The following is a 27,074-nucleotide window of genomic DNA, read 5'->3' as shown; positions in this document are numbered from 1 at the left end:
AAAAGCAGCCAGGCTGTATGTTTGTGGTGTGTTCAAGTGGCAGGTTGTTCTTATCCAAAGGAATAACCTGCTCGGATTCATGACAATCTACACGACTGCCTTCAGGGATAGAAGAAGTTTTCGTCGCTGTTTCGTATATATTTATATTAATGTCTCCTATTTGTTTTTGGTGTTTTTTTGCACTTAACAAAAAAAAATTACATTTAGTCAAGATTTGATTTTGACTAAAAAACATTTCCGGTAGACTCGAAATAAATCGAGACGAGGGTGATGGCGGTTCCTAGAAAGCCTAAGAAATACTTCATTAATTTGTTGATCAAAATGTTGCTTGATATTGAAATTGCAGTGGTTTCAGTGGATCGTTTACTTTTTTGTGAATCTCAAAAAACAGATATGTTGGAATTGATATTATGTTCAGAAACAACATGTATACTCGTTTGATGCTAGTTATGTCCCATGTGTACATGATACTGAGACAGCGCTGTCCCGTACGTCGGGTTTCGGTGAGCCAGGGAGACTTGGTGAAGACATTTTAGTTCAAGTTTGATGTTTAGTCCGACAGATTGACTAAATTAATGTTTTGATATTGCTTTACGCGACTAAATACATTGTCTGTATCCCTGGGCTGCAACCATGCCATACCGTGGGATATCCACATGAGAGAAAGAGAGAGAGACAGACAGACAGAGAGAAACAGAGTATGAGAGATAGACAGAGAGAGACAGAGATAGACAGACAGACAGACAGACAGACAGAGATACATATACAGAGATACAGAGACAGACAGACAGACAGACAGACAGAGACACAGACAGACAGACACACAAATTGGAAGTCTGTACCTCTGTGCTTTAGTCAATGACTTGAAGTTTTGCTTGTCTGTCGCTTCCTCTTTGTCCCTAGCCATAGATTTATTGAAGACTTTTTTTCGGACAGCAGGATATTAAAATAATCATGCACCGCGCATATTTGTGTTGTATCAACATATATTCTTCCCGCCCATGTACAACCAGAGACATGATTCCATCTATTGTCTCTGGTACAACTCATTATCCCTTTACATTTTCACTTCGCAATCGTTCCGCCCAACACCCATACTAATATAACAGCTAGATTCAATCAGTAATAGACCGTAATACACCTGTTAGTGGGTTCGATCAACCACTGCGCACAAATTCCCTCGCTAATCTCTCCATTCGTCACAACTGTTCGACCATACGAAGTCATGCCATAAAAGCGAGACTCAATTAACTCTGCAATAATTGTGAGAGCGGTGAGGTTAACACCCACTATACAACTTACAAGAGTGATTTAATTTTCTAGGTTTTTTAAAACATCAAATGGAAAAAGGTCTAGGCATGGGAAAGTCTCGTCAAAAGACACTCAGAGGCACACAAAAGTTCTTTGGCACAATTTAATCTCGACATGAAAGCTAGAGTTATCTTTTTCCCATTGCTCTAGTTGGCCTTCGCTTGTTCGCTTTCCTTTGGGTAATCATTGCTTTACGGTTTGGGTAGACTTGGAACTGACTATAGAGCTGTTCAACAGAACTCCGAGCTCGATAACGAATAACAGGTACCTGAAACGTGAAGTGTGTAATCTAGAGCATAAGTAAGCACAAACTATGACAGCCTTAAGCTCCACATTCAAATCTTTTTCAACGCCACCATGAATGATTACACCAACTACAACCTGCCACTAATCAAGGCCAAAATAATCTCTCTCTCTCTCTCTCTCTCTCTCTCTCTCTCTCTCTCTCTCTCTCTCTCTCTCTCTCTCTCTGTCTGTCTCTCTCTCTCTCTCTCTCTCTCTCTCTCTCTCTCTCTCTCTCTCTCTCACACACACACACACACACACACACTTTCTTGTCTATATATGTTCAGCTCTAACAGATATAACTGCAGCTGCAAACCGTCTCGGTAGCCTACTGCTAGAAATAATGACATCATTAAAACACTATGACAAGTTCTACCCTGCCCAACCCGAGTTCAACCGAGCGAACACTAGCCAAAGAATGCTGCAGTTCACACTGTCAAATGCTGTCAAAACATGTCCAGTTACATTCAGAGGATGATGTCTGAATGTCAGAAGCCGTACAATGACGCCCTTGTTGTTTGTCAGAAGCGAAGAAATCCGGATATAGCTCAATCGCCCTTGTTTTTGATAACAATCGTCAGTCATCCTAACGTATACCTCCCCCTGACCCCCCCCCCCCCCCCCCACAAAAAAAAAAAAAGTGACCAAAACAAATCGGCTAGAATCAAACATCTTTCACAGATTTGAAAAATAAAACATATTTCTAAATTAATAACATCTTCAATGTGTAGGTCAGAACCGAAGGTGTGAGAAAGCCCAAATGCAGCAAATCAACAAGAAAAGCAAATACTCATACGACTCACCTTTCTCATAAGTAATATGGATCAAACACAAATTATCTGCTCAAATTGTTCTTCCAGACCTTCAAGAAAATAATTAACTCTATTTCCATTGCGACGTTGCAATTTGACCAGGCAGGAACAACCAGACTTATTTTATATATGAAGAGGGTTAACCAAACTTGGGTCATACAGGGTGACCCAAAAAAAAGAGTACCCAAACAAAACGTCATCAATTGAACCAAAATAAAGCAATCTTCATAAAATTTATTTACACACACAAGTAGCCTCTGCATGATTTGCACAGAAAATTTTAGCGTTCTAGCTTGTCTTTCAGGAAAGTTATGCTCATTCTACAGAACATGCTCCAAATGGCCTCCCCCGGATTTAAATCCCCCAGATTTCTATCTTTGGGGGTTCCTGAAAGACAACGTTTACAGGAACAACCCACAGACAATCACAGAACTCAAGAGAGCCATCACAACAACCATTCGCGGAATCTCGCAACAGGAGTGTGTGCGGGTGATTGATAACTTTGCGCGGCGAGTTCAAGTTTGCCTGCAGCGGCGCGGAGGCCATTTGGAGCATGTTCTGTAGAATGAGCATAACTTTCCTGAAAGACAAGCTAGAACGCTAAAATTTTCTGTGCAAATCATGCAGAGGCTACTTGTGTGTGTGTAAATAAATTTATGAAGATTGCTTTATTTTTGTTTAATTTATGACGGTTTTTTTTGTACTCTTTTTTTTGGGTCACCCTGTATGTCTGAAGATAATCAAACCGTAGAAGTGTGTAAAGCTTTAAAGACATAGGTTCAAAAACGTTCAAGAAATTTACAATTTTCCAACTAATGACCCGAACTTGACCGCGCTGTGATCTTGAAATTTGACGATGGTTAACCTGTCTTGGCTGATGTCTGAAATCAACAAACCATAAAGGGAGTGTAAAGTTTCAAAGCCCTAGCTTCAAAACTACAACGTTGAGTTTTTTGTTCACTTATTCAAGTAATTGATACTCAGTTGAGAGGGAAAAAAGACAAACAAACGAACAAACAAAGAAATGAGTGCACAACCTACGTGACTTATTTGATCTTTATCAAACGCTGCGACTGCATGCATGGGATTTCATGTTCAACCTCTTAAAACGGTTTCTGTCCTATTATGTTTCAACTTCTACTTCATTCGTTTTTGCCAAGTTAACAGGGGGAAGGACTTGGGTGACCAAGCAATCATCAGTTAGTCATTGACACCTACACAAGCAACAGGCACAGTTTGCCCACCACATATGTACAAGATTTCCGCCCAACCGAGCCGGCGAACTTTGGCGTTCGTGCGTCACCCAAAGGGTTCTGATAATTATGCCTTGCTTGCACTGTTTTACGGTCAGTATGGCCAGCGCTGCCGTATGCATGTGCTCTTTCTATTTTGGAAATTGCACTGTGATGTTTTTAGTGTTAATTCTCTGTCTGTCTGTCTTTCCGTCCCTCTGTTTTTTGTTGTCTGCCGGCTTTCGAGCCTGTCTCTCTCTCTCTTGTATACATAATGTAACCTGAGATTGTGTACCGAGATATCGAAATAAGCATAGTGGCTCTAGAAACATGTATAATACTACTAGCATAACTAAGTTTGTTTACTCTCTCTATTTTTCTCTCTCTGCGTATGCGCGCGACGTATGTGTGTGTCATGTTCAAGTTGTGTGTGTGTGTGTGTGTGTATGTGTGTGTGTTGAAAGCGGACAAACACTCAAGTCCTTAATGGCTCAAAACCGTAGGACTTTTAATATTAATTTTAACGTGTGTGTGTGTGTTTGTGTGTGTGTGTGCGTGCGTGCGTGCGTGCGTGCGTGCGTGTGTGTGCGTGCGTGCGGCGTGCGTGCGTGAATGTGTTATGAGCGTGCGCCGTGCGTGTGTCAGTGTGTGTTTGTGTGTGTGTGTGTACGTGTGTGTGTGTGTGTGTGTGTGTGTGTGTGTGTGTTATAATACAATTCAGGAGACACGCCTACAGTAAAAACAAGTCGCGTAAGGCGAAAATACAATATTTAGTCAAGTAGCTGCCATTTTTCAGCAAGACCGTATACTCGTAGCATCGTCAGTCCACCGCTCATGGCAAAGGCAGTGAAATTGACAAGAAGAGCGGGGTAGTAGTTGCGCTAAGAAGGATAGCACGCTTTTCTGTACCTCTCTTTGTTTTAACTTTCTGAGCGTGTTTTTAATCCAAACATATCATATCTATATGTTTTTGGAATCAGGAACCGACAAGGAATAAGATGAAAGTGTTTTTAAATTGATTTGGACAATTTAATTTTGATAATAATTTTTATATATTTAATTTTCAGAGCTTGTTTTTAATCCGAATATAACATATTTATATTGTTTTTGGAATCAGCAAATGATGGAGAATAAGATAAACGTAAATTTGGATCGTTTTATAAATTTTTATTTTTTTTTACAATTTTCAGATTTTTAATGACCAAAGTCATTAATTAATTTTTAAACCACCAAGCTGAAATGCAATACCGAAGTCCGGGCTTCGTCGAAGATTACTTGACCAAAATTTCAACCAATTTGGTTGAAAAATGAGGGCGTGACAGTGCCGCCTCAACTTTCACGAAAAGCCGGATATGACGTCATCAAAGACATTTATCAAAAAAATGAAAAAAATGTATGGGGATTTCATACCCAGGAACTCTCATGTCAAATTTCATAAAGATCGGTCCAGTAGTTTAGTCTGAATCGCTCTACACACACACACAGACAGACAGACAGACAGACAGACACACACACACACACACACACACACACACACACACACACACACACACACACAAAACTCGGAAGGTTTGTCGCAGAATGCTTTAGAATTCATAGCAATGTGTCAATAACCTTTTTGGTTTGAGGACAATAAACATTTGTTCTTGTTCTTGTTCTTGTTCTTACATCACGACCCTCGTCTCGATTCCCCCCTCTACGTTAAAATATTTAGTCAAAACTTGACTAAATATAAAAATGTAAGAATTATGTAACAAATAACCTCATCTCGCGTGTAACTGAACAGATTAGTCTAGGCGTTACAGATAATAAGGACTTAAATAAACACAATCTAATGAAGTTCGTTTTTAGTAACAGACTTACAGAGGATTTAACACATAGTCACCTCCCCACTAAGCCGCTGATTCCATTCGTATACGTACAATTGACAACACGCTTGAATTCACAGTCTTTTGTTCACCCTGACACAAAAGCACAGAAACACAGTCGTCTGGAAGCAATGCCAAAGCACAAGAGTTGAACACATTCAGACACGACACACGGACACAGCATCCAGTTAACTACCGAAGATTCTTGAAAAACGTCATAATTCAGGGATGTTGCGTAAATTGTAAAGATGCACGTCACTAGTCAAGTATTGGAACTTGAAAATATGTCAAAGGTACGATCGAATCAGTGATTAGTCGGCAAAGCAACTCTGTGGTGCGGAGATAGCGCCGCTCTTTCACTTATTAGTAACAGGGCAAACCATTCTGATAAAAAGTATGTGTTTTTCATACTTGTCTGAGCGTGTATTGTTTCTCTGGCACTTCGCGTGAAAACGGATCATCGTGCCTTTTGTTGAGGTCGATCATGTCATTAGCCAAAGTAGCAGACGAACTTTTCCAACAGACTCGCAAACTTCTACTCACCTGAAAATATCACCTGGCTACGATCTGCACCAGGAAAACAATTGACTGAAAAGTGTGGAGGCAAAAGTTGACTCTGTCCTCCAACCATTGTTGAGAGATGTAGTTCACACCTTTCCACCACCCCTCACACAGCCTACGGGAAACTTTTGTGGCTGCCGTTCGACATCGAGGAAGTGTCGACAGCGTGTACTCTAGTACGCCTCACGCGATTGGCTTAGCGCGTTTCTAAGGAAGCAGCGAAGTGATCCGGAACGAGGCTACACATGTTTGATGTGTTGATCAACTCTTCGACTTTGTCGTAAGTTCATTGCTTAATTTAGGACGGAATTAGATAAGTATATGTCCGTTTGTGTGTAAGATCTGTCAGCTTTGGGTATACATCTTCAAAACGAGAAGCAACTTTTTCTTTGAAATGACTTTGACCCGAACGATCGAAGTGTGTGGATGGAGAGCGTTCGTGTTTTTCACGTTTTTGAACTTTTTCATGCAACGTCAGTTCTTCTTCTTCTTCTTTCTTTAGACTGCCGCCTTCATCAAGGTGAAGATTCTGCAGACAATTATTAACTGTGCCTAAGCAATTTTGCCAGGAAAGACCCTTTTGTCAATCGTGGGATCTTTAACGTGCACACCCAATGTAGTGTACACGGGGGGAGGGTTCGGACACCGAAGAGAGTCTGCACACAAAGTTGACTCTGAAATAAATTTCCGCCGAACCTGGGATCAGTTTGCTAGCTTTGTAGAGCGCGTGGTTTTGATGGGCACCCAGTTATTAAGGCGGCCTTTGTCACAGTGTACGACAAGGGTATTGCGCAGAAGAGATTGAAAGATAATTCAGACAGACTAAATGTCGGGAACTGAAAGTTCTACGTACGCATCCGCCGTGAGCTCAGATGCCGTGATGTGAGTGTGTACGTGTTGTAAATGGTCAAATCTGTGGAGGATGGATCAGTTCTAAGGAATACGATATAGATATGTCAAAAAGCATTGACGGGGTTTTCATCCGCCGCCAGGTGCTTATAGTTTATGTATCCATAGGCTTCATCAGTTAATCAAAACTTTCAATTTTTATTATCAACCTGTGTGCATGCTTCAGTGGTTATGCACAACAAAAAAAAGAAAAAAAGTTGTATGTTTCTGGTAACATGGCTACAAAAAATAGGGTAGGTAGGTAGGGATTTTTTTTTTTTTTTTGGGGGGGGGGGGGGGGGGTCAGGGTAAAAAATAACTATACAGTGACGCAAAAGAGACTGGACTTACTATACAAAAAGAAAGACAACACATTACAAAACAAATGAGACAAAAGGGATGCGGGGTTATCCCCCTTGTGTCGTCTGCCGTCTGTTACTTTTGTTTTGACGCGCTTTTTTTCTTCTTTTTTTTTTACAAATGCAATAAAAAAAAGTCTAGGCTCGGCGGGAAAGCGTACACTAGGTAGGGTCGGGTGACCAGAAACATACAACTTTTTTTTATTTTGGCCTTATAGCTCATAGAAATTTAAGGGAGTGTTGGTTTGTTTGTTCGTTCATGGGCTCAGAGACATAGATAGTATGTCTCTGATGGGCTGAAACTCCCACGGCTTTTATGTGTAAGACCGTTTTTACCCCGCCATTTAGGCAGCCATACGCCGCTTTCGGAGGAAGCATGCTGGGTATTTTCATGTTTCTATAACCCACCGAACTCTGACATGGATTACAGGATCTTTTTCGTGCACACTTGGTCTTGTGCTTGTGTGTACACACGGGGGTGTTCGGACACCGAGGAGAGTCTGCACACTAAGTTGACTCTGAGAAATAAATCTCTCGCCGAACGTGGGGACGAACTCATGCTGACAGCGGCCAACTGGATACAAATCCAGCGCGCTACCGACTGAGCTACATCCCCGCCCTGGGGAGTGTTGGTCAGTGATCAGTTAATTGGTCAAAATCAGAAATGTCTGTTAAAGTTAGTTCTAGTCAGTAACTAACATAATTTCTTGTTTTGTGATTCTTGATTTTGGAATGTCAGTATAAGTCTAACTGTGTCAGATTTGGCCAAACTCAGGACTGATTGTTTTTGCCTTTGCTATTTATGTGCAGCTTTGTAGTTTAGTGAACACACACCATGGATGCAGGATACCTGAAGCGTGAAATGGGGAAACCCTTGCAAAGATGTTTGGCAGAAGTTGCAGAGAAGCGACCGTATGATCCCATTGAGTTCATCGCACACTGGCTCTACAAGTTCACAGCTAACAGGAAATATGAAGAATCGGTAAGAGTACATAATATCATTTGCATCTGCCTTGCTCAGTCTTTTCTGTGATACTTTAGTCACCCTTAAAGAGAAAGAACGCAATGTTCTGGTAATTTTATTTGTGATGTTTGACCTGTATACAGGGGTTATCTATGGTGTCTATCCATATGTTGTGCCACCACACCTTCTTTTACATGTTTATGGGTGAGCATGGGATCTTTAACATGTGTGCTTATATTAGCAAAGGCTGTGCACACTGACTGACACAATGATGTACAGACAGACAGACACATGCACACAAACACACACAAACGCATGCACACACACACACATCACACACACACACACAAATTTAGTCATACGCACAAACACACATAGACATACACATAACACAAACACAGTCATACACACACACACACAAAATGGATAAAAAATACTCCTACAGTAGTCCCTTCCATTTCCGGCCCTTTCGTGGGCGTGAACCTACCCGGAGCGGCCAGCTTTCCCATGACTAATGAGTTTTCCTTCTATAATTGACTCTTAATGGCCGTTAACCTGTCTGACGCGGTCAACGGTCACTGATTTTTGCCCTAAGGTGCCCCTCTTACTCGACAGGAGCGGCCACTTAACGGCCACTTGTCACTTTCGCGGGCGAGCGCCTGTGGTGTGTGTGTGTGTGTGTGTGTGTGTGTGTGTTGTGTGCACAGACGGCACAGCACGAGCAGACGACATGAATACTTACGCATGCGCAAACTGTAAATACAGACATGTGCATACATGTACATTTACGGCAGTCACTTCCGGATCGATCACAGCTGATGTGAGTTTGAAACACTTGTTTATCTGACACTCAAATACATATATAATAATCCAAACAACACACATAGAAACATACGAAACAATAGCTTAGCCAAGACGATCGAGTTAAACACGCAAATAATTAAGATGTATAAACGAAAGCAAAACTAACAGAGACAATGAATCGGCGGCTCGTGGATGATCGCTTTCTTTTCTTCATGAAAACTTGATCGTGTTTTTTGGGTTTTTTTGGAGGAGGAGGGGGCCTGTAATGAACGGCCACCTGATATTTGCGGTCACCTTTGCAATGACTAATGGGTGACCGGATATGGCAGGTACTACTGTACTTGACAAAACTCAAGCAGTTCATCACACATGGGACATATTGTGAAACAGATTTAATTTTGAATGTTTCCAGGTGAAAGCAGAGGCTGAACAGCTGGTCAGGGAACAGCAGGAATATGAACTGCAGCTGGAACGACAAGAACGCATGAGGGAGGAGGCTGAACGGCTGGCTGAGATTGAGGCAGAGAGGAAAAAGGTAATGCTGATATTTGTGTATGTGTGTGTGTTTTTGTATGTATATGTGGTATTTTTTGTACACATGTATGTGTGTGTGAGTGTTTGTGTGTTTTTGTATGTTTGTGAGTGTGTGTGCGTGTGTGTGTGCATGTGTGTTTATGTGCATGCTTTTTGTTTTCCTGTATGCATGCATCTCTGTATCTTTTTTCATTTTTCAAAACAAAAGGAACGTGATTTAGAGCTGCTGCAATGCTACATTATTACATGTACACAAAAGTTGTTTGGAAAAAGTTTTTGTCAGTAATTGACCAATAACTGGCCAGAAGTACAGTCTTAGATAATAAATATAAAATTAAACAAGCCGCGTAAGGCGAAAATACAACATTCAGTCAAGTAGCTGTCGAACTCACAGAATGAAACTGAACGCAATGCAACGCAGCAAGACCGTATACTCGTAGCATCGTCAGTCCACCGCTCACGGCATAGGCTGTGAAATTGACAAGAAGAGCGGGGTAGTAGTTGCGCTGGGAAGGATAGCACGCTTTTCTGTACCTCTCTTCGTTTTAACTTTCTGAGCGTGTTTTTAATCCAAACATATCATATCTATATGTTTTTGGAATCAGGAACCGACAAGGAATAAGATGAAAGTGTTTTTAAATTGATTTGAAAAATTTAATTTTGATAATAATTTTTATATATTTAATTTTCAGAGCTTGTTGTTAATCCGAATATAACATATTTATATGTTTTTGGAATCAGCAAATGATGGAGAATAAGATAAACGTAAATTTGGATCGTTTTATAAAAAAACATATTTTTTTTACAATTTTCAGATTTTTAATGACCAAAGTCATCAAATAATTTTTGAGCCACCACGCTGAAATGCAATACCGAAGTCCGGGCTTCGTCGAACATTACCCGACCAAAATTTCAACCAATTTGGTTGAAAAATGAGAGCGTGACAGTGCCGCCTCAACTTTCACGAAAAGCCGGATATGACGTCATCAAAGACATTTATCAAAAAAATGAAAAAAACGTTCGGGGATTTCATACCCAGGAACTCTCATGTCAAATTTCATAAAGATCGGTCCAGTAGTTTAGTCTGAATCGCTCTACACACACACACACACACACAGACACACACACACACGCACACGCACATACACCACGACCCTCGTCTCGATTCCCCCCTCTACGTTAAAACATTTAGTCAAAACTTGACTAAATGTAAAAAAGCCAGGTTCTTGTCGCAATGCTATAAGTATAAAAATCCCATACTTCGGCAAATTACTTTCTGCCGGGAAACATAGAATTCTTCTTTCTTTCTTTATTTATTTATATGGGAGATTTATATAGCGCTTGACGTTCTCTAAGCGCTTTACATATTAATTTCTGCCATGTGAGATGGAATTTTTTACACAGTATATCACGCATTCACATTGGCCAGTAAATCTCAAGCCATTACAGCGAATATTAACTTTTCACGGCCTATTATTCCAAGTCACACGGGTATTTGGTGGACATTTTTTATCTATGCCTATACAATTTTGCCAGGAAAGACCCTTTTGTCAATCGTGGGATCTTTAATGTGCACACCCCAATGTAGTGTACACTTCTTCTTCTTCTGCATTCACTCAGACAGGCACTTTATTCCTCCTGCATAGAATTCAACATTTCTATCAGTCTTAATGCATTTGTTTACAGGAGGAGGAGGAGCAGAGGGCACGTGAGGCAGCTTCAGCGTTAAAATTGATTACAGTGGAGGAGAGGGAGGAACCATATGTACCGGTCAGTTTATTATTTTTTATTTATTAGTGAGTATTTCTACGCACATACCCTCCCAGAGGGGAGGCTCATGGCGTTTACAATTTGCCGTGTGAGATGGAAATTTTTACACAATATATCACGCATTCACATCGGCCAGTAAATCTCAAGCATGTTAGGCGAGTATATACTTTTCACGGCCTATTATTCCAAGTCACACGGGTATTTGGTGGACATTTTTTATATGTCTATACAATTTTGCCAGGAAAGACCCTTTTGTCAATCGTGGGATCTTTAACGTGCACACCCCAATGTAGTGTACACAGGACCTCGGTTTTTCGTCTCATCCGAAAGACTAGCACTTGAACCCACCACCTAGGTTAGGAAAGGGGGGAGAAAATTGCGGCCTGACCCAGGCCTGAACACGCAACCTCTCGCTTCCGAGCGCAAGTGCGTTACCACTCGGCCACCCAGTCCCTTCAGTTAATATCTGTGTCCATATACAGCGGAACCCCCATTTTAAGACATCAAAAAATCGGAGTAAATAGGGTCTTCAAAGTAGGGAGTCTTAAATTAACATGAAAGTAATTTTACAGAGACTAAATGAACAGATAATCTGAAAAAGGAAAGTCTTAAAAGGGGAGAGTCTTAAATTTGAGGGTGGTAAAAGGGGGGTTCCACTAACTGTACCTTTTTAGGATTCACTTTCTGCATATGAAATTAGCATGAGGAAGAAACTAGGGTAAGCAATGCACTTAGGTGTGCATGCAATGTTTTAATTACATATACTATTCCCTTTAAAGTTTGATAATTAATTAAAATTAATGCCAACAGTATATTTGACCACAACTCCCTAACATGTACATCCTTGACCTGTAGCTGTTATATGCCTTTTCAATAGAACACTCTGTATTCCTGATGTGTGACATGAACATGTTCTGTTTTGTTTTGGGAGAGGAGGGGCAGGGAAGAACATTTAATTGAAACCTCTCTTTTAAAATCCTCAATACTAAATCCAATAAAACCTCTGTTTATAGATCCCAGCAATGGGACAACACACTAATGAAAATGACAGATGAAATTACATGGAGATAAAGTAACTCACCTCTGTTTGGTTTAAACAAGGTTTTATTCAATTAAACGTGATACATGTACAATATTATATTAAAATGAGAAATAATAGGGACACGAACTCAAGCGAACGCTTATATTTCGTGACTCACCGCTGTTTCATCGACAGCCTGCAGAGGGGGGTGAAGAAGGAGAGGCAGGGGCAGAGAAGCCAGCAGAAGGAGGGGAGGAGGGGGAGGCACCTGCCGCAGACGTGGAAGCACCGGCTGCAGAGGAGGAAGCAGCAGCACCGGCGGAAGAGGCACCGGCTGAAGGAGGGGAGACTACTGAATAGTCCTAATTGTCTTGTCGTTATTGTGCAGTTGTGCCCCTTTAAATGATATTGAGTTTATTGCCTGGATTGTTTTCCTCTCTCGGCAATGCAAGGCGGTGTGTTCACAGACTTTTTTTTTTAATCGTATGTGTGAGTGTGTTTGGTGCTTTGTAATGTATGGTGTTCATGTATTGTATGATTATATGTGCAACACTGGAATTAGCATTTCACAACAAAGGATAAAGATCAGGAATACAGTTCAAAGCATAAACCAAACATTGGAAATGCAACATGATTTCAATTTTGTTTACATTCTTCAGTTTTTGTGTTGTATTCATCTTGAATATCTTACCGGTTTTGCTGAACAACAACTGCTTTTATATGTCTTTGAAAAGTATTATAACATTGTTTCATTGCATTTCAAAGATGTTTATCATGTCAATCAACATAATTAGTCATGTTTTGACAACCTTACACAGGACTAAAAATAGAACATAAAGAAAACAATAATAATGTGTAAATACATGTGTAGCTGTTCATAAAGAAAAGATTAGTAATGTGTTAATAAATGTAACTGAATTTAATTTTGTAAATAAACATGTTAAAAACTGTCCTGCATTAATGTTGATGTGTGCTTTTATGTTGTAATTTGATGGAAAATTAATGTAGGAGGTAATAGTGGGTGTGGTGAAGGCTTATAAAATGCATAATCTGAAAAAATGCGCAATCACACACACATACACACACACAGTGAGAGAGACAGAAAGAAATAGAGACACACACAGACTAGAAAGTCTATGCACGTGCACACAATCTTCCTCTTTCTTTCCTCTCACTTAACCCCTCTTTCCAACACATTTTAAATTCTAACACATTTCTTTTTCTCTCTCTAATTCAAAACATCCCCAAGTCCCATTCTGTATCATAATCTTTTTTTATTTCGACCCATCAGCCACATTTGTGAAAAGTCCTCAATGATTTGAAAGGCACATTATAATGCAAGGTTACATGAAAAAGACAAACTCATTCAGCTCTACATGTATTTCAACTTTCTCATCTACTCAGTCTTCTAAAACCCACTCTGCACACATTTACACAATCACAGGGGTTGAAGCTTAACACAGATTGCCTTCAAGGCACACTACTACTAGTGAAAACTGTTTGGCTCACCAGTTGGGTTTTGGTCAGGCTTTCACATGATATACCGCCATCCCTCCGCTTACATACATGCAAAAACATTTTTTTGTTTTAAAGCAACTGATGGTTATTACAAAATTAATTCATCAAAATATTCCTGCTGTGCAATTAAGAGAGCACCCAGGCTGTTCATTTTTGGTATATAACCAAGTGAAGGGATAGTCTTATTCCATGTAAAAGCCTGGCCACATCTGTGATGGTGAGCTGAAATGTTAACTCGCCATGGCGTGTGCCTTATATTAAAGCCAAATGTCCCTTTGACAGGACTGGTTTATTCATCGGTTCACTCAGACAAAGTGAAGGCATTGAGTTGCAGTCATGAATACAATTAAGACACAAGACAATTCAGAGCTCTGAGTGTAAACAATAAAACACATTTGCAAATTATTTATTTGGAAAAATGATTTTAGATTTAGTAAGATGCAGATTCTTGAGGCTAAACCCAATTTTGTGTTTTTCTCACAAAAATCGTATTTCTTGTTTCATCACGATCACCAGTTTTGACAGACTGTTGAAAGTTTAGCAAATTGTAACTTGTATCAGTCCCTCCTTGGTATATGTTTACAGCCATCTGTAGCGGTAAATGAAGCCTTTAATAACCGAAGAACCGTGATTTGTGTTTTATAACAAGCAACAGAAATGTCTTTTTAATTGACAATTTGCAATAATAACAAAATGTTAAAAAAAGATTGCCAAAGCACAACATACGTTTAAACCTTGTCAGGGTAAACAATAACACAGATGTAAAATCTTGTACGATTAAGACTTTAAATATCAACAAAAGCAGCAGAGTTGCCATTTTTCCAACCAATTTTGTTTTCTCATGTGGAAATGAACTTTTCTAAAAGAACAATTAATTGTGGTTGTTAATTAAAATGCAGTGTGTATAGATATGGACATAGCTGGACGGGAAATGACAATTAATGGACAGAGATACTGGTCGATTAATTGTGACTAACAATTGCTTTCCACCTGAATACACTGATCAAATCACAGGAATGGCTATTAATTGTCAACAGTCCAGAACTACAAAAGACAGATGATAATGTATAATGTAATGTATTGATAAGGTTTGTGAAAAGTTTAGCGTAGGAGGATTAATGTTTTTAACAACATTACTTGATTGTATGTAGAAAAAAAAATAAAAAAATTAAAAATAATAATAATAATGTTTTTTAAATATTATTATTGTTTTTTTGTTTTTGTTTTTATTAATGTTGCATTCAAGATATGAAAACTAATTCTAAAGAAAGATTATCAGTTAGAATGCGATTTACAAACAAACAAACAAAATAGGGTGAAAAGTATTATATGATGAGAATGTATCCTAAAAAAAATTTAAAAATTTTTAAAAAAACATGTAAACCAACACAAATTAAAATTCTACTGATAGTCTGCTATGATTAATATCTGGTAACATTTTCTGTATTTGCATTTTACAGTCAAAGTCAGCTATGAAGAGGCTAAAGTCATCTTAACAATTAACATTCTAAATCGACCGTTTCTCTTGGGCATATGCTTCTGCAACATGTTAACATACACATTTGTGCACAGTCATCATAACATACTATTTGTCTCTCTTTCAAACACACAGTCTCTTCAACTATATCATACTCAGAACAAAGATGCTATGTCTATTTAAAAAGGGAACAAGCATGTATACAAACAAAACTCCAAGCAGAACTACATGGTTCAGTCTCTGTCCAAACATAGTTACATATGAAATGTTTGACATCAATTACATACATTACTTCACAGGAAATACATAAGTTGTATTGTTTCTTTTGAGGAGATATCACTCAGAAATGGAAGACATTGATTTACTTGATACATATACACATTAAAAAACCAAACACTTCCCGGAGTTCCACAGGAACATTTCTGAAATCGTTACCATGATAATCAAGGAATGCTGATGATCAGAGTCGTTTATCGTATAAACCAATTCATGTCCAATATAGGCAATTTAGACCTGACGGACGGGATAGAGCCACTTGTCAATTAATTGTTTCTTGTTCACAAAAGCACTAATCAAAAATTTGCTCCAGGGGCTTGCAACGTAGTACAATATATTACCTTACTGCATGGGAGAATGCAAGTTTCCAGTACAAAGGACTTAACATTTCTTACATACTGCTTGACTAAAATCTTTAAAAAAATTGACTATATTCTATACAAGAAACACTTAACAAGGGTAAAAGGAGAAACAGAATCCGTTAGTCACCTCTTACGACATGCTCCCCAGCATCGGGTAAATTCTTCCCCCTAACCCGCGGGGGGTGGCTCGGGATACGAGCATCCTTAAAGTGAATACAAAAAAACAAAACAAAAAAAAATCATGCATGACTGTGCAGATATTTTTTTATTTTTTTTAATTAATTTTGAAATTGACACCAATAGTAATCTGTTAAATTAAATCAGTCACACACAAAAATCCCGCTCTGCACAGAATGCAGCCAAGCTATTGATTGTTGGTATTTGTCCAAGTGGAAGAATGCTCTTATTCCATGTGAAAGCCTGGATAGATCTGGTGCTGTGAACATGAATGTGTAGGCCGGAAGGAAAATACCTTTAAGACCACAACATGAAAGCCGTGCACTGCAGTACAAGTCCCAATCTTGGTGAGCATGATGCTTCCATTTCAGTATCATCATGAACACACGTACACAAGCGTGTCTTGTTTTGATAGTGGTTTTGCTAATACAGGTAACAGCGGTTGTAATAATATGACTGGAACACAAACAGAGGAAACCCCAAACAAAGTTTAACTATACTGTGAACTTTCTGAGCAACATCAAAGTTCAAAGCATTTGCAGAGACCTTCCACGTTCCGGATACATGTATGTCACAAAGACACAAGGGAAACTATATGTGTTTGAAGAAATGAGAATACATCAGTTCTAAACTTTTAATCAACTTTGTGTGTGTAGAAGAGGGAAAAAATTATTACACTGACAGAAATATTGGTATGACTTAGATGTGTTGTAAAGGATTGTCATTTAACGAGTAGGTAATATAGCAGAGATCATCTGTCAAAACTAGAAGCAGCACGGCAAAATAAACAAACCTTTTTTTGACAGCAAAAGGTTCAGGTTTATAACAAACATGTCACACCCTACTGCTGTCATTCCAAAGCTTTAATAATGATAAGTAAGAGCAAAAAGCTAGCCCTTACGCACACACACACACACACACACACACACACACACACACACACACACACACACACACATACACACACACACACATACACACACACACACACAAACATGACATTGTACGCTCATAGATATGCACGAATGCATGCATACACACACACCCACACACACAAACAAACAAAATAAATGATAATAGCCTATGCTAGTTACAATTTGATATTCAGAACAAGAAAAAAGCATCAAAAGCTTAAAAGAACAAAATTACAGAATTGGTGGACAAACTTCTGGCTTAAGCTTGCAGCATAACTTAGTCATGCACTGCCATGTGTGGCTCGATCTTTTGAGTGAGTGTTTCTTAGAGTATAGCGCTTCTGAAGTTATCAAAAACACTTGTTTTGTGTCTTTTTTTTTTTAGACAGCTACAAGTGCATTTCACCTGATAAACACAGAAATCATGTGTCTAATATGTAAAGACACAAAAAGCCAAGAAAGACTAAATTAATCCTTTCTCGAGAAAAGGAAAAACAAACACCCATACCCTATATGACATGACTTAATTTTAAACACTGATATATGTACCAAGAACTGACATTAATATTTTGTTGTTTTGCAGATTTAAAATGATTGGTATGGCATTACAGATGAGACCATTTCTTCTTAAAAATAAATTTCAGGGAAGCAGAGTAAAGCAAAAGACAGAAAGCAGAAAACACCTATAAGCAAATAATCTATTGGAAAATTCTAAATGAGTAATTTATACAATCATTTTTGAATACATTGTTTAAATATTCCTGAGACCAAGACAGATATGATAGGAAAAAAATGGTTTTACACCATTGCGACTGCTTCCACGTTTCTACTCACGACTGCAGTTTGGGCGGCGGAAAGATTTGACATATTTGCAAAAAAACACATCCCTTTTTATCAATCAAAGGCAGCGTGATGATTATCATGACAAGATTGATGTGTACAGCTAGGATCCAAAAACATTATAAAATACTCACAGGTATGGGTAACAATCATGTTCTTATTAGAAAGAACAAATGCTTCATCACGTTTTTAACTGGGTATTAACATTCTAGAACGCCCAGTTTTAAAAACCACGTGTGTGTGTCCCTGCAATCCGAATTTGGTGTGCACGTATGAACACAGTCTGCAGAGCCTGCAATCGAAAAACACAGGTAGGTTTCCATTCTGAACGTATTGTTGAACACGGAGATCAGGTACTAAAGGTCAACAGTTTTTGGACATATTGTGCACTCTTTCAGAACAAACTGTTACTATGATTATTTCAGCATCAGGCGTGATGAAAGGACGTGCACCCACTGTGCTGTTGTGTCTGTGCAGCTTCTTTTCTTCCCAGATAAATCTTGACCTTTCCTGCCAAGTGTAATCTTGACCTTTCCTGCCAGAAAAGGCGTATCAGCTACATCTTGAACACGCGGCCAGTACAACTGGCCTTGACACGGAACGATTCAAGGGGGGCAATCTCAGTCATCTGAAAGAGGGAAATCCAAACGCAATCCGCCTTGTTCGATTTTATGGGCTTGGACGATAGAGAAAAATAAGAAAAGCAAAAGCTGGAGTCCAGTCTGGACGAAACTGCTATCAAGAACGCAGAATTGATTTTTTCTGAGTTTTTTTTAGCCGTAAGCGCCATGTTTATCGGAGCAGGAAACTCTTCCAGAGTGAGGCCCCTTTGTTGGGTTCACTGCGGTGAACAGCAGTTATGAGAAATTCGAAATGAGAAATGGCGCTTACGGCTAAAAAAAAACCTCAGAAAAAATCAATTCTGCGTTCTTGATAACAGTTTCGTCCAGACTGGACTCCAGCTTTTGCTTTTCTCATTTTTCTCTATCGTCCAAGCACATAAAATCGAACAAGGCAGATTGCGTTTGGATTTCCCTCTTTCAGATGACTGAGATTGCCTCCCTTGAATCGCGTTCCGTGTCAAGGCCAGTTGTACTGGCCGCGTGTTCAAGATGTATCAGCTAAGGCTCAAGATGCAGCAGATTGTTTAATCCCGAGTTCCATCCGTGCAGTCTCCTGTGATTGCAGTTACAATCCTTTGATTAATCGCCATCAATGATTCAGCTGTCTGCTTGATGATTGCTGTCATCACAGAGATCTGTAGGATATGAATCCATTCCGTAAACCGCAATTTGAAGTTCTCAAGCAACACTTATACACACCCTGTGTCTGATGTGTCTGAAAACACCTCCGCCCGGAGGGGTTTTGCAGCCAGCGCAGTGAAGATAAAGAGGAAAAAATGTCTCAGCTCGCGCGGCAGCAAGCAGGATGTCTCTAGACTGTACAAGCACTTCAATGAATCCAAGTAGAAAAGACTGTGACGTGAATATTCAAGTCAACACACACGTCTAGGTTACAGGTCAGTGGTTTTCCGTCTCTTTATCTTCAAACAGTCTTGAAAATAACGCTTCTTACTGGCGTGGCAAAACCAAGTTCTGCCTTTGAATGAACTTATCAACCTTCTTTAAAGTTAAAGTCTTTGGTAAGGTGTATGCCTCAACGTGTTTTAGGTACCAAATCAAAGATTAAATTTCATAGTAACATATGCACTAGCGTAAAGCATATAGAAGCAAAGTCTTTTTCATGAAGTACTTGCGCCCATACATTCAACAGTACATGTAATAGAAGAAGAAAGAATTCAACCACTCTCACATTCTGGACACAACAGAGAAAGGTAAAAGCAGTAACGATGGTTTAAAACAAAAATGGACTGTACAAATTAAGAAGGCTTGACTGCCACTGGCAGCATGTCTCTAATATTTTTCAAAGGCGAATAACAAGTTGGTAACAATCATGGTTATAAACCTTCAGGAAATGCACTGCACAAAACTTACGGAAAAAAGGAATCAAAACTGACTTGCTCTTCATTACTCATGAAAACAGTATAGTGTGTCATGTACATACAATCTGTACAACATAATATGATATTCAACCATAAGGAAACACAGTCGTTTTACAAACTTCGTTTTCACATTTAACGATGCACATTTTGTAGTTATAATACACAAGCCGCAGCAACAATGAACGTTTTATCTGGAGCGTGTTTCACTGAACTTGAGCTGTTCAGGACTACCACCGACTCCATAACTTGTGTCTACAGCTCCAGCATTGTTATAAGATCCAACAACTCTCCCTGCTGGTGAGACTTTGGACGAGAATGATGTTGCAAACCGGTCTGGGCTAGCAGAAACTACTTCTATCCCCGCAGGCTTGCTACCTGAACCAGGATATGCAAATTGTTTCTGAAGGAAGGCAGTGGTTGGTGTACAACTCAGTAAACATGATGCATGCACAATCTTCGTTTCCTAGGACACAGGACGTCATCAGAAGTCTTTGTCCCAGCCTGTGAGGTCATCTGGGGGAGGACTCTCCTCTTCCTCTGGGTAATCATCAAAGTTGGCTGTGTCCAGTGCAGACTTGACCTGTGGGCAAGAGAAATCCGTCAGTCAGACTCAGTTACGGGTGCTACCATTCGAAGTCCAGGGGTGAAGAGATCTCTCGATCAGTGAAGGGTCAGTGCTGTGTGTGTATGTATGTGTGTGTGTCAATAAATCCCTGCGCCTTGAATATGTGCGCGATATAAATTGCATAAAATAAAAATAAAAAAAATAAAAAATAAATCCCTGGCGCTTAGAACTGTACCCACGGAATACGCGCGATATAAGCCTCATATTGATTGATTGATTGATTGTCTGTGTGTGTGTGTGTGTGTGTGTGTGTGTGTGTGTGTGTGTGTGTGTGTGTGTGTGTGTGTGTGTGTGTGCGTGGGAAGGTGGGTGGGTGTTGGTGTGTCTGTGTGTCTTTGTGTTTGGTTTTATGTGCCTGCCCTTGGCCTTATTATGTCTATACTATGCCTCAGTTTTGTCAATGTGTTCTACCACTATCATAACCTACACCATTTCACACCACACAACACATGGAACACGATCAAAACAAACAACAAAATAAAACAGATCCTTACATTGGGTACAATGGGCGCCTTGAGAGAAAGAGTCCTCAAGCCATCCCAGTTGAAGCTCTCAAACCACGTGTGTTTCTGGATCTCACGAATTCCACCTCTTCCGTAGCCCAGACGCTCCATGGGGTTGTCCCTGAAAATACAACCAGGGGTTTGAGTCAGCAAGTATAAAGATACAAAGTTCATGCAGTTATCATCAATGATGATGTTGATGATGATGTTGATGATGATGATGATGATGATGATGATGATGATGATGATGATGATGATGATGATGATGATGATGATGATGATGAAGATGAGGATGACGATGATGATGATAATGATGATAACAACGACAATAACTTATTCGAGTGATGAGGAAAAGAAGGAAAGGAAGACGGATTAGGACGGTAAGGGAAGTGTAAGGAGTGGGGGTGGTGGGAGTGGGGTGGAAAACAGGACTGAGTGGAAGCAGAAGGTGAAGGTGGAGGCTAAACATGGTCAGTAATCATTAAACACTGCATGTTTTCATCAGTCAATGATTAGGACGATGATGGTTATTCAGACAATCAACGTCACCATTATAAAAACAACAGACATAAACATAATGATCTTAATAATGTTGACTTTTAATTAGGACTACCAATTTGTAGAACAGTGACGAAAATCAAGGTATTATTCACATTATTTTTCCAACAATTAATTTAATCAGACTAAGCCAGCAGTCATCCTAACGATAACATGAGATACTAATGCAAACACCAATTTTAAACAACAATATATGACAAAAATCATATTGATAATGATTCATGCTAGGATCTGCGAGCGACCAGACCAACAACATAAACGAGCGCACCATCAAAACAACAATGACGGCAGTTCATGAGATAAAAACGGTAATCATTTTAACACACCTAACCAACCACAGTCCTATGTATAATTAAGTAGATGCAAGAAATGACCAAAGCCACAAATTAGTAAATCGGACTCCAAGGCGCTTTCCAGAGAATTAAACATTACCATTATTCGCTTCTCAGCTTCACAAATTGGATTCCTTCGATCACTCAGTCGCATGGTATTTCATCACTTATCATTAAATTAATAGTTTTGATTTGGAGAGAGAGAGAGAGAGAGAGAGAGAGAGAGAGAGAGAGAGAGAGAGAGAGAGAGACAGACAGACAGACAGACAGACAGAGACAGAGAGACAGAGACAGAGACATAGACAGACAGACAGACAGATAGACAGGGGAAAAGACAGAGAAAGACAGAAAGATAGTGACAGGCAGACAAACAAAGAACGACATAGAGAGAGAGAGAGAGAGAGAGAGAGAGAGAGAGAGAGAGAGAGAGAGAGAGAGAGAGAGAGAGAGAGAGAGACCCACAGAGAGAGACAGAGAGAGAGACAGAGACAGACAGAGGGGGGAGAAAAAGATAGAGAAGGATAGAAAAATGGAGAGGGATACAGAGAGAGGAGGGGGAGGGAAGGGGTAGAAGAGTGTCAATACAAAGGCAGATGAGTTGCAATGGAGAAACAAGTGGTTTACTTCCATGACTAGTCAATTAAGTGAAAGAAGAAGTTAAACGAAGCCTATTTGCAGGTAGGAAAACCGTCCTAAAAGAAGGCTGCCAATTACAAAGCTGACGCATATATGTGGCATAAACGCTGCAGTGATGTTGTCACCATCCGCGAAACAAACTGCGCCGCTGCTTGGGTGACTCCTCGCACATTTTCCCATTTCACTGATATGGCAAAATCATTTAGAGCGTTTTTGTTCACGTGCGCATGCCATCAGTGTTGTTCGTGCTGGGAATTGGTCGTCGTTGTGACGCTATCTTGAATTGACAAATCACTGGGTACACGTCAACCCCAAAGTACACGCTACCTCCATTTGTGATTAATCAATTGCCGTTCGATCTTCATATTTCAAAAGACGTTTTCTGCAGGGACGCGATAGAAACACAATGGGGTCAATTTCCTTTTTCTCCGGTGCAGGTTCGACGAGTGCACGATAAATGATGACGAACAAAGTGCATTGCTCTTGTATTTCTGTGTTCTAAAAAGTGTAGGTGCGTTGGGAAAGACTGAAAGAGAGAGAGAGAGAGAGAGAGAGAGAGAGAGAGAGAGAGAGAGAGAGAGAGAGAGAGAGAGAGAGAGAGAGAGGGAGGAGGAAAACGAAGAAGAGGGGCCGCATAGAAGAGAAAGGAGGAGGACGAATTATGTGTGTCGATCTGTACTTGCGTCTCCATAGAAATCTCCATTGACTATTCCCTTGCCTATGTATGTCCGCCTATGAGTAAGTTTGTACATGTATAAATAATAAAAAAATAAAAAGAGACAAACAAGAGACAGACAAGTGAACAGAAGTTAAACAATACACCGGCCTAATAAGTCTTATTGATAGATTTGTGTTAATTATGTTTAAGATGGGAAAAAAACACATTTCGCGGCAAAACACACTCGCCTCGAAATATGACAGCAAGAATGTGCGAGCCGAACACCCACAGAATAGACTGAAACACAACCCCGGCCTTGCCCTAACCTGCAGAAGGTGGCTATAGCCTTAAATTCTTAAAGAATCAACTTATCAAATATGGTTACCTGCTGATGGTTGCTAGAACCTTGCAGTCTTAAGAATCAATATATCAAATATGGTTAACCTGTAGATGATTGCTAAAACCTTAAAGTCTTAGAATCGGGAACTATAGTTTACCTGCAGAGCTTCTTGATGAGACTCTGGGCGTTTTTGGTGATCTTCCTGGGAAAATCCACGGCGTCCACTCCCTTCAAGATCAGGTTGTATGTCTTCATGGGATCTGTTCCGGCAAACGGCGGACTGCACGGACAAAGTATGTGTGTAAGAAGAAATACACAGTATCCGAGACACCCTTATTTTGCATTCGCCCCTGTCAAAAATGAACTTCCATTAGCTGCAAAGTAAAAATCTATATCATTCTTCCAACGGCTTAACACCGTCATAGAAGAAGCCTCAAACAGAGTTCGCGACAACGTTTACAACAGCCACGTATTCATGTTATCAAAAGATACCGAAGTTCTAACCTGCCGGCAGTAAAGAACTCATTACACTGGGATTCCCAGAGACAAGCAGTCGACAGAAACTTCTCGTTCTGGGTCCAGAGACCATGAGTCGGCGGATATGTCTCTCATGTGCCATATACTTGTTTTAAACAAATGTTATTCAATTTTAAAATCGTGACATATACAATATCTGGCATTTAGGATCCGTTTTCAAGCATAGTGCTTAAGTATAACAGATAATCGCAATGACAATCATTTACCTGCCGGTCAGAAGCTCATACATGAGGATGCCCAGTGACCAGTAGTCCGCAGAGATGTCGTGTCCCTTGTTCAGGATGATTTCAGGAGCCACGTACTCCGGAGTCCCACAGAAGGTCCACGTCTTCCGGCCGTGGCCAACCTTCTTGGCAAAGCCAAAGTCCACCTGAGAACAGTTGAAGGATGTATAGTTATATTCACTATTTCCCCGAAAGCGGCGTATGGCTGCCTAAATGGCGACAGTAGAAAAGTGTGTCTGTAGGAGTGGTGGGGGTGGGGGTGGGGGTGGGGTGGTGAAGCAGGGATGAGGAGGGGGTAATGCCTGTGTGCTTATCTCTCACTTCTATTGTGAAGTGCCAGATTGAGGAGAGAGAGAGAGACATACATACATACATGCATACATACATACATACATACATACATACATACATACATACATACAGACAGACAAAAAGACAGACAGACAGACAGACAGACAGACAAAAATATTAAGGGAGAGACAGAGTGAAAAACAGAGACATATAGCCACAGAGATACGGACAGAGAAAGAGAGTGAGAGAGATGGAGAGAGAGACTGTGTGTGAGAGAGAGAGAGAGAGAGAGAGAGAGAGAGAGAGAGAGGGGGGCAGAGAGAGAGAGAGACATTTAGAGATAGAGAGAGCGAGACAGAGACAGAGTGAGAGTGTATGAGAAAGTGAGAGTAAGAGAAATGATTCCTGTGCGTGTTCGTGCACGTTGATTTTTTTCCCCTATCCAAAAGAGACGTTTTCGTGCACTGCAAAAAGCACCGTTCATTTAACTTTGCAGACCTAGAAATCCCTTTGCAGTTTGTGCAAACGCCAGGCTTTTAATCATCAATGGGCCAACACAAATACGCAATGTTTGATCTAGAGAAAGGCATTAATTGCTTTTCACCCGAAGGTTTATCAGGAGCTTTGCAGGCCGTAAACCCGAGGGAATGGCCTACTGAACCCAAATTGAAAATGTTGCCACTTATTTGATTAATGACTAAATGATTTGCCGAATTATGATAACAATCACAAAGAAATTGTGTTTAATGTTTGTTATTGATTATTTAGGTTAATTCTCGCACAGCGTAAAGAGAACCACACACAGACATGTATGGACAAGCAGACACACACACACACACACTCACACACACACACACTCTTTTTCAGAGAGTTTTTTTGCTCCGATGCCTGTGTCATCCATATTTCTTGACTGCCTCAACATGACTGTCTCTCGCCACATGAACAAGCCTCAAAACCTCCCCTTGTTCGCGGAGATAAACACGACAGTTGTTTATGCCAGTGACTCCACAACAACAAACAACGCTCTACGCCACCATTATCCATCTCGCCATCTTTTTTTGTAGTGGCTGCAAAAACGTGCCGTATGCGTACACAAGCGGGCCCGTTCATTCACAACCCACGAATCTGCCGACACATTTATCACATGACCTCGTGGGCTGTCGGTGGAATTTTGATGATGGGTAAGCCAGACAATGATAACAATTATAATTTCCTTATATTAGGAGAGAGAGAGGGCGAGAGCGAGAGAGAGAGAGAGACAGAGACAGAGAGAGAGACACACACACAGACACACTTAGAGACAGACAGAGACATCTTAGCCCTTGGCCTTATGTGTGGGCGTACATTTTTAAAGGAAGCCATTGTCCCTTCCGGAACCGTTTGTTTTTTGTTTTTTCAATAAAGCATACGAAACGAACGGCGCAAATTGGATTCTATTTTCTCTTTATTTAGCTTTGTTCAAGTAAATCCACTTGAATGCTGAGCCATTAGGCAGAATCATTAATGAATACACTTTGATACTTTGACATCGGCAGACCGGACATATCTATTGTATCTGAAGTAAGCCTACAGACGTGTAAAAGCAGACAGATAATTACAACAACAAAAAATGTTTCTCACACAGGCTGTATTTTCACCTCCCATCCCCTCGAACACACCCACAATCCCTCTCACACAAACGATATGTACCACCACTTCCACCACCACCCCGCCACCCGTCCCGACACTACCCCTCCCTCACACCCACACACAATCGATCCCAGTTCTGCTGCACTGCATCACCTGGAAATATCTGTTTTACACCCTCCCGCATACCTCTCAAAACACCACATATACACCCAAACACCCGCACCATAAAAGATACCGCAGTGGATCTCAAAATATGCGGAAACGCAGAAAGGATTGACTGCTGTGGTAGTAAGGGGGAAATGTTTGCATGCCGCACAGTTTATGGGCTCAGTTGTACCTGCAGGTGGCGATGAGAGGAAAGTCAGGTGTTGTTGGAAGGAACAGAATCTACCTGTCTCGATTTCCGCACACCTTTTGTTGTGTATAATATGGGGGATAGATCGAGGAGTTGCGGAAATGTAGGATTGATTTAACATGTGTGCACTGATCACGTGTGTTTATTGTGAGAGGTAAGCTTTCCCTGGCTGTACCTTACCAGCCTACGGCTTTATTTTCTTGTTTTGTGTTCTTTGACAACGGGGATCTTTCTTGTGTCTGTGTGAATGTGTTCGTGTGAAATCATCTTTCTGGAGTTTGTGTCTTCTGTTTGTCTGTCTGTAGTGTTGATTTTCCTGCTTTTCGTCTCTGCGTCTCTCTCTCTCTTTCTCTCTCTTTCTTCCTCTCTGCCTCTTCCTCTCCCCCCCCCCCCCCCCCCCCCCACTTACCC

General features: G+C 40.3%; 3 protein-coding genes across 5 annotated transcripts in view; 1 reads left to right on the top strand and 2 right to left on the bottom strand.

Annotated features, from left to right (window-relative positions):
- LOC138958761 (protein SPMIP2-like) overlaps nucleotides 1-6,212 on the bottom strand; it is a 31,036-nt gene extending 24,824 nt beyond the window's left edge. Inside the window, exon 1 of one of the 2 annotated variants that reach the window (XM_070330045.1) lies at nucleotides 6,052-6,212. In XM_070330045.1, the coding sequence (XP_070186146.1) occupies nucleotides 6,052-6,139 (88 nt within the window). In that variant the 5' untranslated portion in view covers nucleotides 6,140-6,212. The remainder of the gene's footprint in view (nucleotides 1-6,051) is intronic. The other variant, XM_070330044.1, reaches the window with a different exon arrangement.
- A 37-nt stretch (nucleotides 6,213-6,249) lies between these two features.
- On the top strand, nucleotides 6,250-13,996 carry LOC138958762 (DPY30 domain-containing protein 1-like). Of its 2 annotated transcripts, none has more exons than XM_070330046.1 (5): nucleotides 6,250-6,349; nucleotides 8,127-8,298; nucleotides 9,497-9,619; nucleotides 11,305-11,388; nucleotides 12,605-13,996. In XM_070330046.1, exons 2-5 carry the CDS (start codon nucleotides 8,152-8,154, stop codon nucleotides 12,767-12,769), a joined length of 519 nt encoding a protein of 172 aa, XP_070186147.1. In that variant the 5' UTR covers nucleotides 6,250-6,349; nucleotides 8,127-8,151; the 3' UTR covers nucleotides 12,770-13,996. The 2 variants fall into 2 exon arrangements, with proteins under 2 accessions (XP_070186147.1, XP_070186148.1); XM_070330047.1 differs by lacking the exon at nucleotides 6,250-6,349 and adding an exon at nucleotides 6,934-6,951.
- Nucleotides 13,997-19,053: 5,057 nt separating this feature from the next.
- The window catches only part of LOC138958748 (cGMP-dependent protein kinase 1-like), a gene marked incomplete in the record, with an annotated part of 79,816 nt that continues 71,795 nt past the window's right edge, over nucleotides 19,054-27,074 (bottom strand). Inside the window, 4 exon segments of the mRNA XM_070330024.1 lie at nucleotides 19,054-20,555; nucleotides 21,095-21,224; nucleotides 23,785-23,907; nucleotides 24,371-24,534. Of these exon segments, the coding sequence (XP_070186125.1) occupies nucleotides 20,457-20,555; nucleotides 21,095-21,224; nucleotides 23,785-23,907; nucleotides 24,371-24,534 (516 nt within the window).

The sequence above is a fragment of the Littorina saxatilis genome, linkage group LG2, assembly GCF_037325665.1.
Source record: "Littorina saxatilis isolate snail1 linkage group LG2, US_GU_Lsax_2.0, whole genome shotgun sequence".
Lineage (NCBI taxonomy): Eukaryota > Metazoa > Mollusca > Gastropoda > Littorinimorpha > Littorinidae > Littorina > Littorina saxatilis.
Note: the sequence above shows the minus strand (reverse complement) of the source record. Positions and strands in the feature narration are given on the sequence as shown.

Coding starts and splice junctions, on each gene's coding strand:
- LOC138958762 (XM_070330046.1), top strand. CDS start 8,152: ATGGATGCAGGATACCTGAAGCGTGAAATGGGGAAACCCTTGCAAAGA. Junction 8,299..9,496: donor ACAGGAAATATGAAGAATCG/GTAAGAGTACAT, acceptor GAATGTTTCCAG/GTGAAAGCAGAGGCTGAACA. Junction 9,620..11,304: donor TTGAGGCAGAGAGGAAAAAG/GTAATGCTGATA, acceptor ATTTGTTTACAG/GAGGAGGAGGAGCAGAGGGC.